The 18,832-nt window shown below is 34.4% G+C and overlaps 3 protein-coding genes across 4 annotated transcripts; all 3 read left to right on the top strand.

Moving 5' to 3' along the window:
• Positions 1-2,004: 2,004 nt before the first annotated feature.
• Positions 2,005-8,530, top strand: LOC145326976 (ribosome biogenesis protein WDR12 homolog). Of its 2 annotated transcripts, XM_080170445.1 has the most exons (11): positions 2,005-2,146; positions 2,363-2,434; positions 2,913-2,995; positions 3,332-3,394; positions 3,723-3,801; positions 4,387-4,475; positions 4,934-5,078; positions 5,829-5,873; positions 6,375-6,571; positions 7,057-7,341; positions 7,816-8,530. In XM_080170445.1, exons 1-11 carry the CDS (start codon positions 2,091-2,093, stop codon positions 7,986-7,988), a joined length of 1,287 nt encoding a protein of 428 aa, XP_080026571.1. In that variant the 5' UTR covers positions 2,005-2,090; the 3' UTR covers positions 7,989-8,530. The 2 variants fall into 2 exon arrangements, with proteins under 2 accessions (XP_080026571.1, XP_080026570.1); XM_080170444.1 differs by lacking the exon at positions 7,816-8,530 and having other exon boundaries at positions 2,363-2,438; positions 2,917-2,995; positions 7,057-7,388.
• Positions 8,491-16,173, top strand: La (La autoantigen-like). Its single transcript, XM_080170446.1, has 10 exons — positions 8,491-8,632; positions 9,166-9,310; positions 9,838-9,985; positions 10,134-10,258; positions 10,651-10,791; positions 11,226-11,346; positions 13,068-13,200; positions 14,703-14,802; positions 15,269-15,364; positions 15,859-16,173. The coding sequence occupies exons 1-10, from the start codon at positions 8,580-8,582 to the stop codon at positions 15,892-15,894; spliced, it is 1,098 nt and encodes a 365-aa protein (XP_080026572.1). The 5' UTR covers positions 8,491-8,579; the 3' UTR covers positions 15,895-16,173.
• Positions 16,170-17,774, top strand: LOC145326978 (small ribosomal subunit protein eS21-like). The gene is made up of 3 exons (XM_080170447.1): positions 16,170-16,310; positions 16,785-16,849; positions 17,485-17,774. The coding sequence occupies exons 1-3, from the start codon at positions 16,197-16,199 to the stop codon at positions 17,555-17,557; spliced, it is 252 nt and encodes an 83-aa protein (XP_080026573.1). The 5' UTR covers positions 16,170-16,196; the 3' UTR covers positions 17,558-17,774.
• The last annotated feature ends 1,058 nt before the right edge of the window (positions 17,775-18,832 follow it).

The following is an 18,832-nucleotide window of genomic DNA, read 5'->3' on the forward strand; positions in this document are numbered from 1 at the left end:
TTAACTTTTTCCCTCTTCTATCTCTCTCTTTCTCTTGTTATAGTTATAGTTATTGTGAAATTTAGATCTTTAAGGAAGTTTTAGTTTTTAATAACTGGTTTTTTAAAGGCTAAAAACTTTTCTCAAATACCTAGGATTAAAAAAATAGTCTCTGCCCTATCAAATATAATCTTACGCAATTTCTATTGCATAATATGATGAAATATTTTTTTTTCAGTCACATTTATTCCATGTTTGGTGTTCGATTTACATACAGTAAATATATATTAAATATATTATATAACTAGTTATCCAAATATTATTAAGTGGGGGGGTTGGATCATTAGAATTCTCGTAATCTTTGAGCCAAAAATATTTCCATTATGGCTTCGAAACCGATTAATATCCGCTGGATTAGTACTGGTTCTCAACCATATTGAAAAATCATGAATCGCATTGTAATACAGATAATTTTCCACGAGTATTAAAATAAAAATTATAATATTAATACCAGTGTTGTTTGCCCGGGCCTTCGGCGTCTTGGCTTTAACAAAACTGGTTTTAATATTATAATTTTTCATTTTAATATTCCCGGAAAGCTGTCTATAATACTATGCGAGAAATTATTATGAACGTCATCCCAATCAAAGTCACACAACCATCATATAAAATTAACAGATCTAGTTGGACATTACGTGATATCTACACATCCACCCCTCCCGATATAACATAAATTTGAGTTTATTTAATTCTGGTGCTTTAGTTTTTTAGTCAGTTATACAATTATTATAGAAATATGTTATTAGTGATATTTCATTCTTTATCTTTCTGATTTATATATAAAAAAAATTTATTCATTACGGTTGTTGGAAAATTTAAATCTAGAATTATATTTTTTGTTGAATTTAAAAAGTTTTATAAAAATATCGTAATTTGCACTTTAAGCATCACCTATAATAGGTAAATGAGGGTTTTATTAACAACCAGCTTTTAAAAAAGAGAAATATTATATTATGTTTCATATGTCAGTTCAAAATTTTATTAAAGTTTATTTTTACTATCTTTGGATAAAGTTTTTGATTCTTAAATGATACCTTTATGAAAGGGACTACCAAGACCCTTAAACTTTATTCAAAATTATTTATTTTTTTATCCTTTATTATATTAAATTTACATTTAGTCTATGTAGTTTATTATATTAATTTTAAGATATTTTATTAATATTCTTAGATTTTGGCATTTTCAAAATTATCTTACAATTTTAAATGTGGATTAAATATTTCCAATTTAAAAGATTTTTTCTTATCGTATTTGAAGTCTATTGACATATGTATTTTTTTCGCTTTTCATAACCGGTTTGATTCCGCTGGGAAAAAAACGGTTAATGGACCGTTATAGAATTATAAAAAATTAAGGCCAAAAAATAGCAATCACATCCTCTATGCAAATCACATTCCAAATTATGTACCCCAAAAAATCTTTTATGATTCAAACTAAAAATTGTGTTTCACTTTCAATCACCTTTTCAACTTTATTGAATTAAGGAATTAAAGCTATGATATGATATTATCATAATCTAAATTGTAAAAATGTTAAATTGTTGATGTTATTAGAAGATATTGGCTAGTTTTCTTTAAAAAATAATCGGACAAAATAAAAGAAAAATGTCGCATACAGTTTTCCGTTACATTCCATTGTCATTGATATTTTTCATTATCCCGTTTTATTATTTTAAAGAATACTAGGCTATGTCTCTATGTTATTGTTAAAATTTTATCGGCACTAACCCTACGATTGCTTAGTGGACCATACCCCCCCCCCCCCCCCTCATATATTTGTTCAGCCTATGTGGCGATAAGAGTTTAAATATGATATTAAAATTCTCCTTATAATCTGTAAGAATCCTTACAAATACATTTTTTAATCAAATAAAACAAGAGGGGGGGGGGGGTGGTATGTCTGATTCACTTGTTATTAGTGGGATGGTGCCATTATATTTCTTCTCTCTTCTTCCTATGTGTTGTGTAAGTTTAGAACCAGTCAAGTCAAGTGAGTCACAAGTTTGAATCTCGCGTTCTTTCAGAAAGTGTTAGACACAACATTTATTAAATATGCCGGAAAAAGAGAAAGCCGAGGCGTCCAGTAAGGATCAAGAAATTCAAATAAGGTGACTTTCAAATTTTCTACTACAACAAGGATCATAACATCCATAAAAGCGAAGTTTTAAAATCAGAAAGAAGCAGACGAAACTTTTCTTACTTGCATATAATGAGGTCAATATGAACAAAATTGGAAACTAGAAGTTATTTATGGTGCATTTTTTATAAGGATATCTTAATATTGCTGCGCTACTTATGGACAATATTAATACTGTTTATTTTAGGTTAAAAACTGAGTTACTAGAGTACAGTGTTGAAGACACTCCTTTTTCTGTCCCTTTCTCAATAGACCCCAAAGGAATTTAATCATTTTGAAATTTTTATTAAGGACAAATATGTATTTTCTTAAGCGTTTGGCTACAAAGGGCATGAGATAAATTGCAAAACTCGGACGTTAAGTTACAAGATTTTGATATTAATTTCAAATTAGCCTCCCAATAAACATCTTTTATATATGAACTTTTAGCCGGATGTATTAATCACTTAGTTTTGCGGAATATTGAAATAAGTCGTGTCCCTTTGGGGGGGGGGGGGGGGACAGTGGGTCACATTTGCCAGGCGCTTTATTGAAAAATTGTCGAAATGTATGAGAATATTGTAATTGATATAGAATACGTGGATAATGTGAGAGGGAATTTTTGTCGGCAATTTAGGTTTCTAATATATAGTCCTCAGGACCTGAGATATGGGTCAATACTTTCCTCCATAGTCACCTTACACCCTCATTCCGCAAGTTTAATCTTAATTACGAAATGATTGATTAAAATAATTGTCAGGTTTAAACAGTCTTGTAAAAAGTTTATTATCAAGTAGCGACGATGTACCTGAATTTGACTGGCTTTGCTTCAATGATTTAGGTAAGTTTATTGGTGCTTTATGCACAATACTTCATTCTTTAAGTTCATATGAAATTAATTTATGATAGGGGGTGTGAATTCCTATATTTACCCAATGCGTGGCTACCCAGCACCTTAGGCCCTTTATTTTTAATTTTAGTTTGAACAAGAGAAAGTGTTGAAAAAATTGTGGGCATATTATCCTAGGGTCGATTTATTTTTTGAGGGTGATTTAGCGATTAATGAGATATTAACGGTATAGATATGCAGAGTCAGACATCCTGTTACTTTTATATAAGGGTAATTTAATTACCGTTTCATATTATAATTCATATTAACAATATATTTTGTTTATAGTTCGTGGCAAGTTATCAGAGCATTTAGCCAACAGAGACGATATTTCAACAGAAAGTGTTATTGGTAAGTTTCATACTGAATTATTTCCAGGGAGGGAGGGGTACATTGTTTCATACTGAATTATTTCCAGGGAGGAAGGGGTACATTGTTTCATACTGAATTACAATTACACTTGTACCCAAAGTCCCATAAAAACGTTTTTTTGGGGGGTACTTTCATTGAATTTTCGTAAGATGGTCACAGACTAGTAGTATTCAAACTTTAACCCATACTTTTTAATCTACAGAAAGGGCAATTTTTTATCATCATAAAGGAAAATATCTTTATTTTATCGTCCAATTAATAAGAATAGTTAATCTTGCCATATTTTTTTAATTATTTTATTATTTAGTTATTGAGTATGTTGAAAAGTGTTCTATGCCACGCCCTGATAATGTTTCAAATCATGACGATTGGGTCAGCTCCTGCAGGTAAGACATTCTACTTGAAATATTTAGGGCTCGTTAAGTCATAATTATTGATATGTCAGGTGTTTATATTCTGCGCAAAGGGGGGAGGGGGGAATTTAAGATATATTGGAGAGGGTAAAAATAAAGAGTAGATACTGATAACATTTTCCCCTCATTGGGGAATAAACTAGAAAAATATGTGGGAGGGGTAAATTAAAAAGTACTGAAAAACTAGGGGGGGGGGGGGGTAAGGCTTGTGAAGTATTTTGCATCAGGGGAAAAAAATTATCTTGTGCAGAATATTCACCTCTTGTTATGTCTAAAGCTATTTTCATGGCATTTTATTTGGGATTTGGCTTACCTTGAATTTTAAGGCTTGTAATTAGGTAATACATTTGTCATAATCAGGCAGGGTGTTTTTTGATTCATAGAGAATACTGTACGTCAATTTAAGTGATTTTCTATAAATTTAGGTTTGATTTAAACAGTTTCAGATTCCGTTTAAATCCAGGCCTAAAACCAAAAAAATATATAAAAAAAATCTCAAACCCTTTTTCTAAACGAAGTGCCTGCATAATCATAAAACACCAAACTACACTTCTTTAGAATAAATGGAGATTTGGTACTAACTGGGTGCTACGATAATACAGTCAATATTTGGTCTCTGAAAGGAGAAAAGAAATTGGTCATTCCAGGTAAACACCTTTTTTGGGCTGTCTATTACACTAGTACCTTAAGTTTAATAAGAACGTTTTCTTTTTCGTTGGCTTAACATTAGCATCTTTGAGATATCATTAAATTTTGATAGGCTAATGTATTAAGTTGAGTGTCCAAATGTTTCTACCACTAAATGTAATCTACAGGAGGGGTAATTTTGTGAATAATCATTGAGGATGTACATCAATTTAACGGCGATTATCTTATCTTTTAAACACATTAGCTCTACATTGGATAAAAAGAAACCTTTTACGTTCTTTCTCTATTTATAAGGTTTAATTATGGAAAGTGGGGGTTGGTAAATGCTTCCCCCCTTCTAAAATTGAGGTTGCTCTAGTAAATTTTACCCCCGTTTTTAGGGTGGTGGAATAAGAAACTTATACTTGCCATTTTAACACCCCCATTAAAAAAAAATAGTATTTGAATGTTGTTTAAGGACACGAGGGACCAGTAAAAGCCGTGGACTGGATCGAGTGTACAGACAATGGCGGCATTTTTGTATCAGCTTCTCATGACCAGAACCTCAATATTTATACCTGGAACAGAAAACAAAACTCTATTGAAAATATCAACACATGCAAGTAAGTCAGAGTTTAGATAATGTCTTTGGTAGAACTGTTGGAAGGACAAGTTTAGAGGACATTATTTTGTATTTTTATTTTTTCGTAGATAATTAAAACCTTTTTTTTTGGGGGGGGGGGTCATTTTACATATATTTATCTTTGATTTTTAATTAATTGATTGATTGATTGATTAGCCATAGTCTCTTAGGGTTTGGACCTAAGTAGTCATGGAGTAGGCTGAGACACTCTTGTATAGCCACTCGGGCTATCAAGCTCCACGTTCAAGCACATTATGACTTGACCCGCTATCTCATGAGAGCTACTCATTATTACCTCACCCTCGCCGAGTATGGCAGGTGTCCCAAATTAAGTCACCGTAATGAATGACGCTCTCCGCAGAGGAGCTTGGGATAAGAGTAGTACTGATATTATGTACTTGACTATTAAGTATCCAAACTTACTTACTAATCCCCTTCTCACGCAACTTCCCCTGGTTGTGTAAGAAGGGGATTATTAATTATTAATGGATATAGGATATAAGTGGATATATTGACAGGGGCAAAATTGTCGTCAATTTAGGTTGCTAACTTGGACATCTCTTATTGGGCTTGTCCATCAAGTCAGAGGGGAGGGGATAGTGGGTATCGTTATTTTAGCCAGCTGCGAGCATCACTTTATCAGAGAATATATTGGAACAAAATTGGTGAAACATCCAAATAATATTACAATGTTTTTGTATTCATTCTTTTAATAAATGTTATTTTTTAGGGGGCACGAGCGAAGTGTAGAATGTGTTTCAGTAAGCCCCGATAAGTAAGTTAATTCTAATATCAAAAAATGTATCAAGAATCGCTTCGAAACCGATTAATATATCAGCTAGGTAAATTAGAACCGGTTCTAAGTTACTATGAAAGCAGGCCTTTTCAATTTTCTACCCATCCAAATGCTTCTGTTCCGACTGTTTAGTTTTACTATACATCTGTTTTATCCAAAAATATTGACACCACCACTATGCTTTTACTATAGTATTATTTTAGTCAAAGGTAAAATGTCTGAGAGAGGGGGGATAATGGGTTGTGTATTACACTAGTCCCCAAAGTTTTGTAATAACGTTTCTTAATCGTGGCTTAACAACTTTGAAACTTAAGCGAATTTTGATTGGTTGTATCTTTAAGTTGAGTGTTCAAACGTTTCAACCACTAATTTTCATATACGGAAGGGGTAATTTTGTGTATCATCATTAGGGATGTACATCAATTTATCGGTCATTTTCATATCCCTTTAGATCCCTGAAAATATGTACTGTATTTTTAGGAAGCATTTTATCTCTGGCAGCTTTGACGGCATGGTCAAAATCTGGAGCGCTAAACCCACTAAGGGCAGTGACAGCGGGGCAAGCGAGGCCAAGAAGGCTCGTAGCGATAGCACGGCGGCTAAACCGGTTACAAGAACGCCATTGCGAACACTTGGCGGCCACAAAGAGGCGATCAGCGGCGTAGCGTGGCAAAAAGAGGAAGGATTTTTTATATTATTTAATATTTGACTATAAGTCAAATTTTAAAGGAGAACCTTACCGGTTTAGTGGTTAGCGAGAGCCTTCGGTGCACACAGACAGACATTGATCCTGTTACTTATTTATAAGGATATCAAACACTTAAAATGTGTACTTACGCACATCATAACTTTTTTATTTCAAAATGTAAAGTACTTTTTTTATCTCCAAAATTACATGGTAATAAAATTTACTGTTATCATTTCTGAATGCCGATATCTAAGGAAGCGGACAATGTTAATTATACTAGTCCCTAAATTTTTATTAACACGTTCTCCCATTCGTTGGCTTCGAAACTTGTAGGACCTTAAATCAATCTTCATTGGTTGATACAAAATATCAGTGTCCAAACTTTTTTTTCTACCGTTGTTGTTGGTTTCAATCAATTGTCTTATCCCTTAAGATCCCTGATCATAGCTTTATATTAATAATCCAACTGAAATCAGGACCTAATCTCCGTGTCTTGGGACCACACCATCAAAATTTGGGAGCTAGAATTGGGCGGCCTGAAAACCGAAATAGTCGCCAACAAAGCTCTGTTTAGTGTGGCGGTCGGCGGCGAACGCGGAGATAATTTGTTGGTGAGCGGGGCGGAGCGTGCTATCCGCCTGTACGACCCCAAGTCTGGTACTGATGTGAAGGCGGCGTTTATTTCGCATACCGGCTGGGTGACGGCGGTTAGTTGGGCCCCGGATTCTACAAATCGTTTTGTCTCGGCTTCACATGATGCGAGGAAAGAAATTTTACACTTTGATTTTTAGATTTAGATAAGAATAATACTTTCGGGCATAGCTGCTTCTCTATAAATAAATGCATTGTAGGTCGAACGTCATATGGACTTACTTTGCTAATATTTTAGTGAAAGCTTTGATAATTTTAGTGTAGATTCCTCAGATAAAATAAATTTGTCTGTGTTAAACTTTTTACGTTGGCTTTACATTTTTGCTCAATTTATGGAATAGTTGTTCTTTTTTAGTAGCGAATGAATAGAATATAGGATTTTTAGTAAAAATATCCTATTCCAAAACTTGTTCCTTTGGTCATGCCAAAAAAATATATTTTATGGTTATTTTTTTCCTTTCATGACCACTAAACGTCAGCTCTATACCTCACTTTGTCCGTTTGTCCATTCATGTTTTCTTGTACCTTGTGCCTTGATACTTTTGTTTATTCAGGAATTTTCAAAGTGTTATTTTTCATGATATAGTGTGCGAGTTTGGGACATAAGAAGTTGTACGACCCCGCTGTACGAGATGACCGGGCACAGCGACAAGGTGCTGGCCTGCCACTGGCTGGGCACACATATTGTTTCTGGTGGAGCAGACAACCAACTCAAGTTCTATAATATGGCCCCAGATAAGGAGACGGAAAAGTGATAATGTTTTGTTGTTACTTTATGTTCAGGATATGCGGGGGTGGGGGGACTTTGTTGGCAGTTTATTCTGGACTTTCAATGTTATCCTTGTAATACCTTTATACTTTGCATTAAAACGGGTGAATATTCCACGATCCTCAAATTAGGTTTTATTCACATATTTTTACCATGAAAACTGTGGAAATTTAACTTGTTTGGAAAATATATATCCCTGCAAGGAATATTGATTGTTTTTGTAATTTCTTAAGTAAAAACAACTAGGTAAGCCATTAAAAGTACCCGACGACAAGCCTTTAAAATTGATTATTATTATGCAATTGAAAATTCGGTTTTTTTATTCGTTTGCTTAACAGCTTTGGGTTATTGTATTTTGTTTGGTTGGTTGAATGTCCAAACTTTTCAACCACTAATTGTAATCAAGAGAAGGGGTAAATTTGTGTATCATCACTAGGATGATTTTTAGTTGCACAATACTAATCTGTTTTACATCTGTGATGAAGCAATATTTAATAACTATTATTATTTTTTTTTTATAAATTTTCAGATAGAAGTGGTTGTTACTTGTAAATTTTGATACAAAAAAAGAATAAAAATGGTTGCGAATGTTAAGGTTGAGATCTCCCCTCTTGAAAGTAGTATTATCAGGTTAGACAATTTATTAATGTTATCTTATTCGTTGGTTCAAAAACTTTGTTAAAGTTTGATAGGTTGGTTACCAAACTTTTTAACCAATATCTTTTTTAAGGAATTTTGTTGATTATTATTGCCATTGGGGATGTACATCAATTTATCAATAACGAGCTGTTCGCCCCTTGAAGACTCTAGGGACCATTGAGGCTTCCCCCAATTTCAATTATTTTAAAAAGGGGTAATTTTTAGGAGAGATTTCTTTTGGGAGTTTGGTTGTAACCTTCCCCAAAATAGTTGTTAATCTTTTCAGGTTCCACGAGAACCTACCTTGTAAAGGAGAACCATAACGGTTTAGTGGTACACACACACACACAGATCCTGTTACTTTATTATAAGGATTTGTTTAATAATATAGTTGATGATAGGTTATTTATTGATGTATTTATCTTGCACTCGTTTCAAAAAAGCATATGATATAATAAGGCAAAACTCACTCACCTCGCATTATAATAAGCTAGATTAAAAAATGAACGTTATAATTTATTCAGACAAGTAGAGTTCTACTTCGGTGACGTGAACATGATCAAGGACAAGTTTATGCGGGAAAAGCTGAAGGAGGACGATGGCTGGATCAGCATGGAGACCATGCTCAACTTCAAGAGGCTCGCCTCCCTGTCGACTGATCCTAAACAGGTGATTACTTTCAGATAGAGAGAGAGGAGACAATGGGCTGTTTATTACACTAGTCCAAAAAGTTTTCTTATTCATTGGCTTAATATCTTGAGGGATTTATTGAATTTTAATTAGTTGGTTCATGAAGTTAAGAGTTCAATCGTTTCAAGCAATAATTTTAATCTACAGAAGGGGGATGTACATCAATTTATCGGCCATTTCCTTATCCCTTAAGATCCCTGAATTACTTTGCCTAGTATTCTCACTCAAAATGCCCAGTCGAACAATGTTAAACTTTTCCCCCTCTTATTTTAATTTTAGAAAAGCAGTATCAATCCAACCTAATTTAATATGACAAACGCAATAACAAATTCCTAAACTAAAAACTACATACCCCTCCCCCTCCCTACCACTATTTCAAAATGAGGGGCACTAGCCCTGTTCTCTATGATAAATGTCATTATCTTTTCTGCAAAACTACAATTCGGATATATCTTTAGCTTCAGACAAAAAACTACTTTATTTCATAGAATATTTACATTATATAGATTATGGCTGCCCTGAAAAAGTCCGAGACTGGCCTTATGGAGGTGTCAGAGGAGAATGAAAAGATCCGCAGATCCCCCAGCAACCCCCTTCCTGAAAACACCGAAGAGGCCAAAAAGGGTCTGGAGGCCAGAACTGCTTATGCTAAAGGTAGGAAATTTGTCTATATTTTGCTTGTAGCGAAGCTACTCTACAACTCACTGCAAGTTTGTCTGTATGGCTAATAGAATCGTTTGCTTCACTTTATCAAAAAAAATGAAAATTAAGATCCAAGTAATAATATTTTTATTGCTCCTAGGTTACCCCAAGACCAACATCTGCATGGATGACCTGTTAACTTTTTATTCTGAAAAGAATGTGACTATCGTGAACATCAACATGAGATCCTACCTGGATAACAAGACAAAACAGAGATGCTTCAAGGTAGGCGAGATTTAAATCAGGGGTGTAAATTCTGCATGGGTTACACTGCACTGGGGAAAAAATGAAGAAATAAACAGTCCTTGTGTGGAAAAGGGAAAAATGAATAAAATAAAGATTATTAAACATATGTATCCATTTTCCCCTCTTTTTAGGGGAAAAAATGAAATATATTGCAGCAGGGGAAAAAAATAATTCTTGTGAAGAATATACGCATCGTGGGGTGTTCCACACTCTTCTCCCCCTTTAAAATAGCATAAAATCAGTAATGAACCAGTTGGTTTATTCACACACAACCCAATTGTTTCACTGGTTACCGTGATCTTAGGCTTCAGACGGACGGACCAACAAACAAACATCCTACTACTTTGTATTATAGACGAATAAACATTTAGGGATCATGTTTCCTGACCTTTGCAACTGAGGAGGACTGTAAGAAGTTTGTTGAGGCCCCCGAACAGAAGTACAAAGATATAACGCTGGAGAAAGTCCTCTTCCAGAAGGATTACTTTGAGATGAAGGCCAAGGAATTGGAGGTAAGACGTATACTATTTACACTCAAATTGTAGAAAACTTCGATTTAATTTCTTAAATTGTTAATTCTGTACGATATTTTGCATATCTTGGCGATTTTTTCATCTGATTTTCAATGTATTTGCGTCTGTAGATCTTGCTAACAGCTGAACCCATATGGTTCTCCATTACGTTAAAGCTTCTTTTAGGTCCATGAAATGTTTATAACTTTTTGAGGATAGGGTATCTCCACCCCCCCCCCCCCCAAGGTAAAATAACCCCTAGATTAAAATTTTAATTGAAAATTGTGAGAGGGGGGGGGGTCTCTTTCCCCCTCCCCACTTTAATTGCTCCTAGAGGCATCTAGGTGCGTAATGCAGTAAAAAGATCGTCTACCTAAACAACTCTTGGAAAATTTATTTATGGTAATATTTTAAGATCATTTAAATCTTCCTAGGAGAGAAAAAACAAGAACAAAAAACGAAGAGATAATCATGAAAAGGAAGTTGCAGTGCACCAGGCTGTAAAGGAGGCGGCTATTGCTGAACTTCCTAAGGGAGCCGTTCTTAAAATTACAGGTTAATAACTTTATGTATGATATACGTGGATATTATGAAAGGGAATAAATTGTCAATTTAGGTTGCTATTTCCCTTGTCATTTATTGATCAGTTCTTTCGTCCAGTAAGGAGGGTATGGGGGTATCGTAATTTTAGCCAGCTACAAGTTTCACTTTATTCCGGTAGATAATAATCTTGTGTATGGTCCAATTAATGATAAATCTACTCCAGTGTATTTTGATTGACTATCGACTAGGCTTTTGAAGGCCAAAGTATGCTAGATAGCAGGCTACTCTTTAATTCACCGCGTCAGTCCGCAACGCTTTAGAGGGAAATGTTATTTTCTCGGCTGTTATATAATGAGCAATTTTTTAAAAAAAATATGTCGTTCATGCTTCAAAATATTATATTATTTTATGTGGTTACGTGATTTTCTTATTTTCTCTTTTCATCTCCTTTCCTCACTTTTTTTATAAACACCAAATCTTTTGCTGTTTAATTCACTTTGTCAGTTTGTTATCTTGTTTGTGCGCTCCGCTTATAACAGATGTCATCCTTGTTCATGTTCGCTGCCCTAATAAAAAACGGCGGCGGGTCCGCCGTTCGCCGCCATTTTCCGCCGCCGCCAAAAAAAAATTTTTTATTGCATTTCTCGCCGAATTAGGCAATTTGGAATCATTTGAGACCATGTTATTTTTTTCAAAAATTTTTCCCCTTATAACCAACCCTGCGGGGGGACTTCGTCATTTTTTTCAAATTCTCGTTTATCAAGGTATATCTTAAATTCAGTGCCTCTCCTAAGCTTTTAAAGATATTGAGACAAAACCTTTTGAGGTAGATCAGTAAAAAATATTTGAATAAAAAATGGCGGCGGTACCGCCGCTCCCGCCGTCCACCGCCATTTTCCGCCGCCGCCAAAATTTTTTTATTGCATTTCTCGCCGAATTAGGCAATTTGGAATCATTTGAGACCATATTATTTTTTTCAAAAATTTTTCCCCTTACAAGCCGTCCTGTGGGCGGCGGAAAATGGCGGTGGATGGCGGGAGCGGTGGTATCGCCGCCATTTTTTATTCAAATATTTTTTTGCTGATCTACCTCAAAAGATTTTGTTTCAATATCTTTAAAAGCTTAGGAGAGGCACTGAATTTAAGATATACCTTAATAAACGAGAATTTGAAAAAAATGACTAAGTCCCCCTGCAGGGTTGGTTATAAGGGGAAAAATTTTTGAAAAAAATAACATGGTCTCAAATGATTCCAAATTGCCTAATTCGGCGAGAAATGCAATAAAAAATTTTTTTTTGGCGGCGGCGGAAAATGGCGGCGAACGGCGGGAGCGGCGGACTCGCCGCCGTTTTTTTTGAAAGATACCTCTAGTTGGGGTAATTAGTGACCCAGCCCAAAAGATTTCACCCAATTATCTCTAAAACTAAGGGAGTAGCACCCAAAATAAAATTGCTGGTATGTCGTGGCACGAGTCACCACATTTCCCCCCCCCCCCCTTTACTGTGTTAGGTCTATGGATATATAAATACGTGGAAATTATGACACGTGAAAATTGTCAATTTAGGGCTAACATGGACATCACTTTTTGGTCAGTTCTTTCATCCAATAGGCGGAAAGGGAGTGTGGTGGGGGTAAGGGTGTCGTTAATTAAGTCAGCTACAAGTTTTAATTTATTCGAGTACATGATAATCTGATTCTGGTGTAAGATCCAAGCAATGATTAATCCATTGTTAGGTCTTGGAGATGAAACCACAAGAGAGATCATCAAGGAGAAGTTGAAAGATGACTTTGGTGTCAACATTGCCAGGGATGATGGGGATATTGCTTTTATCACATACAACAAGGGAGAGACGGAGGCATTCATCAGGTAGGATTCTTTCATGTTTGTAAAATTAGATTGGAGACCCAGTGGTGCACATTCTGCTATGGATCCCCGGCTAAAGGGGGTTAATAAAGATTTTTTAAATTATGTGAAAAATGAAAAAATAAAGAGTTATGAAATAAAAACTATAAAAAGAGCAAAATATATACCCATGTATTTATTATTTTTGACATCAGATCTTTCCCAGGAAATATATTGTTAAGAATCATTCTTTAAGTCACGTCATAACCAAAGACTTTAATATGTGTTTCTGCTGGCGCTACGTTTAATGCTTGAGATTATCAGTTTAAGTAGGGGGGGATTGGCTTGGTCTGTTACAGGGATAAGGGATGGGAAACGTAGGAAAATATTATTTCAGGCCTATTTCAAGCCTAGGCCTATTTCTAGCCTAATAAACCAGTTTTGGGATAGCGCAGTAGTTCGTATAAAATGCTAATGAAAAAGCTGTGTGTGTGTGTGTGTAGATAAAGTATAGAATCAAATTCAGGTAGCTAGTTTAAAGTAAAAAACATAACTTTTTATAAACCTATATATTAATGGCTTTTGTTAAAATGAAGTTTTTTCTCTCCCAAATTTTTTTATCTTTTACTTTGGTAATTTGAACTGTCAGAAAGCTATCGTTGGGTTTCCCTCAGACAGATTTTAGTTTGTATTATTTGCATTTTTTTTAATGAGTAAAAATTTTATTTGAAAATTTCATTGCTATTTAAAATTCAAAATAAATAAATAAATATGCACTTGGGTAACATTCTATCAAGTTCTTTGGATACTATACTGGATATAATGTAATGATATATCTGTACTGTGTTGTATTGTACAAAAATTAGGGTGAAGGTGTTGTATCAACTCCGTACTAAATTTTTAAAATTCAAAATACAACATCTAATTTATAAACTACCAAATGAAAATTCGTAGCTACCTTCTTTCCAAAAAAATAATCCCGTTATTTTTGTTTTTTCTATGTGGCCCTTTTTTAATGTTTAACTCTAAGCAGATTTAATAATTAAACTAATGTGATCTAACACCATTTATATTTATTTTTTCGTAGCAGACGAAATCATTATTTTTTCTAAAATTGTCTGCTTCTAAAATTTCCGCCATCTGTGATTTGGGCTTGTTTTGTATCAACCAATCACCAATTGACGGAGCCAATTGGTGATTGGTTGATACAAAATAAGCCCAAATCACAGAACACTATTGGTTTAGAGCGGTAGCCAATATGAGCCGTCCGCCAGTAAGGTCATTAAATTAGGCAAATGGTAAAAGTTGCATGATCCCTTTCAAAACCAGGCCGAGACCTAATTTATGGCCAGGTTTCCTATCCCTTATCCCTGGTCTGTTACAGACGCCGCAACCTCTTACAGACGTAGCAAACCTATTTTCATAACAGATAGTTTAGGAAAAATAGCCCTTGATAACAGATTATTTGGTACTGTACCTCAATAAGCCTACCGATCAAAAACCCCACTAATACTTTTAATTTCTAGATTCAAGGCAGAGAACTATGGTAAAGAACTACTAGAGAAGATCACAAAGAAAGGAAAGATGAAAATTGAAAAAAATGAAGTTGAAACATCTGTTCTAGAGGTATTTATTGATAAATAATTTAAAAGGGAGGGGGCGGTTGTGACACTTTTTGAAACCAAATTTACAGGAATTCAACTTACAAAAGAGTTACAGCACTGAAATTTGGCTTGATAGTCGCTTTAAAGAGGTATAATGTGGAATTGTGAAGAAAAGTTGGTGAAACAGCCGCTACCGTTATATCCCGCCAAAAAACAAATCGGCGATAGAGGTGGTTCCGCCGCCGTTTCTTCACAGTTCCACATTGTACCTCTTTAAAGCAACTGCCTTACCAAATTTCAGTGCTGTAACTTTTTTTAGTTAAGTTCCTTTGACTTAGTTTTGGTTTCAAAAAGAGTCACAACCGCCTCCCCCCTTTATAGGAGGACAGAGAGGCTTATTCATTTAATGGTGATCAAATGCAAGAAAGTTATCTTATCAAATAACGTATCATCTATATCCATAACTTAAAAATGTATTAAATATGTAGGGAGAAGAGGAGACAAAATACTTGGCTGCCGCTCTTGTTGAGATGAAGAACCAAAGATTAAAGAGCAAGAACCATAAGAGGAAGAATTTCGGCAAGGTAACTGGATTATTTTACATTTTTCATCTCAGGATGTCAGTAAAATAACTAAATCATTGATTACGAGATGGTTGCATAAACCTCCCCTCCCCTACTAAAACAACACCAAGGCTTAAAATTAAATGAAAATAGCCCAGAGCCATCCTATTACCTGTATAAAGCTTTCCTAAAATGGATAACTCAATCGGTATTTAGCGAGATATTGATTGACGAATTAAAAAAAAACATCTACTTCAAGTAAAAGTAAATCCTACTGCTGTTACGACTGATACGTTACATTAGTAGTAAAAAGTAGAAGAAATACCTTGGCGCAATTCAATAAAACCCATACCAAAGCCATGCAATCAAATGGTTGGTTGTTTACAATAGTTAGGATGTTACTGCCTTCTAACTTGTTATATTGGTCAGGCCCTTGAAGTATTATAAAATATAAAAATAAAAGCTAATCTTAAAATTATTTCATAAATATTATAACATTAACCTTATTTTTTTAGGGTGGCGGTGGAAACGCCAAGCGAGGAAGACGTTAAAAGAAGAACAACATCGGGACCTGACAAAATCTACATTCATCAATCAATCAATCACTATTTGTATCATAAAAATAACAACAGTAAAGCATTTTATGCTCGGGGGTATTGGTCGTACAAACCCTTTGTTTTTGCCTTTTTTGTGTGTGTGATATTTTTTTAATTCAACAACTTTTGTGATATTAACTAAAACTATTTTTGTTACAAAATCTTCTATATTATCCACGCAAAAAAACAGGCAATTGAAAAACTTTGACATTATTGTTTGCATTTTTTTCAGAAGAGTTTTCTAATTATTCGCCAATATGCAGAACGTAGCTGGAGAATATGTTGACCTGTACATCCCCAGGAAGTGCTCCGCCTCCAACAGGATCCTGGCAGCCAAGGATCATGCCTCGGTCCAGCTCAACTTTGCTGAGGTAGGTTCATTTAATATTCAGGGAAGACATAATCTTAAAAATAATTGCATATCATGTAAATAAAATTATTGGTTGAAAAGTTTGGACACTGCTAGTTTGAACTTAGTAATCAAGATTAGGTTTTCAAGCGAATGAATGGAGAATTAGTTAATTAACTTTGGATACTGGTACAATTTACAGTCCAATCTCCCCTCCCTCGCTGTTGAAGATCTTACTTTTTATTTGTAACAACCCATTCAAAGTTTAAGTCGGGGATATCTGTTTAATATTAAATTGTATCTGGTTTTGGGCAAATATCATCCCTATTATTTTCCTGCCTTTGACATAGCAGCAGTAGAAACTTCAAATTTCTGTAGCAAAGACGAATTATTAGAAATATTTCCACATCTTTTAATAAAAGTATTACAATCAATTTAGAAAAGTTTTTTGTCCATCTGATTTTCTTTCACATTGAAATTTTTTATATGACCTTAGGTTGACCCTGAGACTGGTAGAATGACCGGTGAATTCAAGACCTATGCTATTGCTGGTTCCATCAGGTAACAAACTTACTTTTTCACGCTAAGCTACAATTGAATCAAGACAAAATTAAGTGCCGCGCTCTGGGACATATGTGTGGTGAAATTAGACATAAAACCATAATGATTCCAGGTAAAACCAAAATATTTCAGCGGGGTCTTTTTAAGAACATTAGATTTAAAAATTTCCAGTTCAATTCAAAGGTCACGGAAATTCAGCCTTGGAATAAATCATATATAGAGAGGTTTTATGAAAGACTTCATAAAAGCAAAGTTGTTTAAAATTTTAAATATATAATCTTTGCTTTTCTTGTCATGATTATGCGGAAACTCCTAGGGGGTAAAAATTGAATTTGAAATTTTCAAATCTAATTTTCTCAAAAAGACCCCGCTGAAATATTTTGGTTTTACCTGGAATCATTATGGTTTTATGTCTAATTTCACCATACATAGGTCATAGAGCTCGGCACTTACTTTTGTCTTGATTCAATTGTAGCTTGGCGTGTTTAAAAATGGATATAGAATATACGTGAATATATTGACAGGGGGAAATTTGTCCTCAGTTTATGTTTCATGAAAATCTGGTGCAATATTCAAGTAATAATAGGTATATCAATAGTTAAAATTTTCTTTAGTTAATTATGATTTTATTTTAGACGCATTGGAGAAAGCGATGACTGTATCAACAGACTTGCAAAGAAAGACGGAATGATGGGGCAAAGCTTTTAACATTCTCCCGCGTTCTCATTGGTTGACATTAATCAATTCCTAGTTTTTCATTGGTCAAATGTTTTTGGCGGAAAGCGCTTTGGTTGGTTAATGTTTCCCTTAAGAGCTTCCTATTGGTTAAAAATATTTTAATTCAATAGAAAACCGGGATTATTCAATTATCTCTTGTGCCCAAATTTTTATTTTCATATGTTATGAAATAAATTAATGAGATATATTATTTATTTATTATATTTAAGCAGTTCTACTCTATAATGTTTTTAAAGTCGATATGTCTATATTATGCGGGGTTGAAGATTCGAGCATTCCCAAAATATCTACATATATTGGGAATTCCAATTGGATATCTTTTATCTTTAATTTGGTTATATTGTCCTATCGATTTCAAACCTTTAAAAGCTACTAGTGGCTCAGCTTATACCAATAACGAAATTAATTTGGGAAAAAATCACGAAACCTATACGTAATTTTCAGCTGTCGTTGGGGGGCAACACATCGTAAAATTGACGACCTCTCCATTTGCCCCCCAAATATTATTATAGATTTATTTCACTTGTTGGTTATACCTTATACCTGCTAGTGGCTAAGCCCCATATTGCCTAGGGATAGTAATGGTGACCTCTTTCGAAATGGTATTAAACCTTCCATGAATCTATAAGAATCTTCACTGTTGAGAACTATATTAGTTCAGCAGTTACCGAGATCCTATACTACACACAGTAACATCTTGTTACTATTTATTGTACTAGCGGCTACGCCCCTAGAGGTCTCTAGGGACACTTGAGGAGGGGAGAGTTGAATTAGAAAACTCAATTTCTTATTTTAGATTTTAAAAGAAAAGATTTTTGGATTGGATCTTTAATTAGATTTTTTTTAATTCTAGGGGCGATTTCTCTTAGGAAGGTGGTGGTTCCCTCCCCCAAAATAGATATATGAACCTTCCTGGACCTATTATTAGCTGCCCTGTTAAGGAGAACCTGATCGGTTAAGCGGTTAGCGAGATCCTTCGCTACAAACAGACAGACATCGTTCTACTTTGTATTATAGATAGGGAAACCTACAAAAAAAACTTTTAGTGATTAGATTGGTTGGTTTATTAAGTTGATTGGTTAAACGTTTCAACCAGTAATTGTAATCTACCGAAGGAGTAATTTTTTGTATCATCATTGGGGATGATTAATTTATTGGCCATTGTCTTATCTCTGTAATGAAACACATTGTGTAAAGGTTTCAAGTTGACATATGAATGTTAATTTGTATGTCTCAAATTGTTGA

This window comes from Acartia tonsa, chromosome 8, assembly GCF_053477335.1.
Source record: "Acartia tonsa isolate MP-2025a chromosome 8, ASM5347733v1, whole genome shotgun sequence".
Lineage (NCBI taxonomy): Eukaryota > Metazoa > Arthropoda > Copepoda > Calanoida > Acartiidae > Acartia > Acartia tonsa.

Excerpts from the sequence above, each read along its gene's own strand:
- La (XM_080170446.1), top strand. The coding sequence starts at position 8,580 with ATGGTTGCGAATGTTAAGGTTGAGATCTCCCCTCTTGAAAGTAGTATT. Across the intron at positions 11,347-13,067 it reads AGCCGTTCTTAAAATTACAG|GTCTTGGAGATGAAACCACA; the intron begins GTTAATAACTTT and ends ATCCATTGTTAG. Across the intron at positions 15,365-15,858 it reads AGAGGAAGAATTTCGGCAAG|GGTGGCGGTGGAAACGCCAA; the intron begins GTAACTGGATTA and ends TTATTTTTTTAG.
- LOC145326978 (XM_080170447.1), top strand. The coding sequence starts at position 16,197 with ATGCAGAACGTAGCTGGAGAATATGTTGACCTGTACATCCCCAGGAAG. Across the intron at positions 16,311-16,784 it reads TCCAGCTCAACTTTGCTGAG|GTTGACCCTGAGACTGGTAG; the intron begins GTAGGTTCATTT and ends ATATGACCTTAG. Across the intron at positions 16,850-17,484 it reads GCTATTGCTGGTTCCATCAG|ACGCATTGGAGAAAGCGATG; the intron begins GTAACAAACTTA and ends ATTTTATTTTAG.
- LOC145326976 (XM_080170445.1), top strand. The coding sequence starts at position 2,091 with ATGCCGGAAAAAGAGAAAGCCGAGGCGTCCAGTAAGGATCAAGAAATT. Across the intron at positions 2,147-2,362 it reads GATCAAGAAATTCAAATAAG|GTTAAAAACTGAGTTACTAG; the intron begins GTGACTTTCAAA and ends TGTTTATTTTAG. Across the intron at positions 3,395-3,722 it reads TTCAACAGAAAGTGTTATTG|TTATTGAGTATGTTGAAAAG; the intron begins GTAAGTTTCATA and ends TTTATTATTTAG.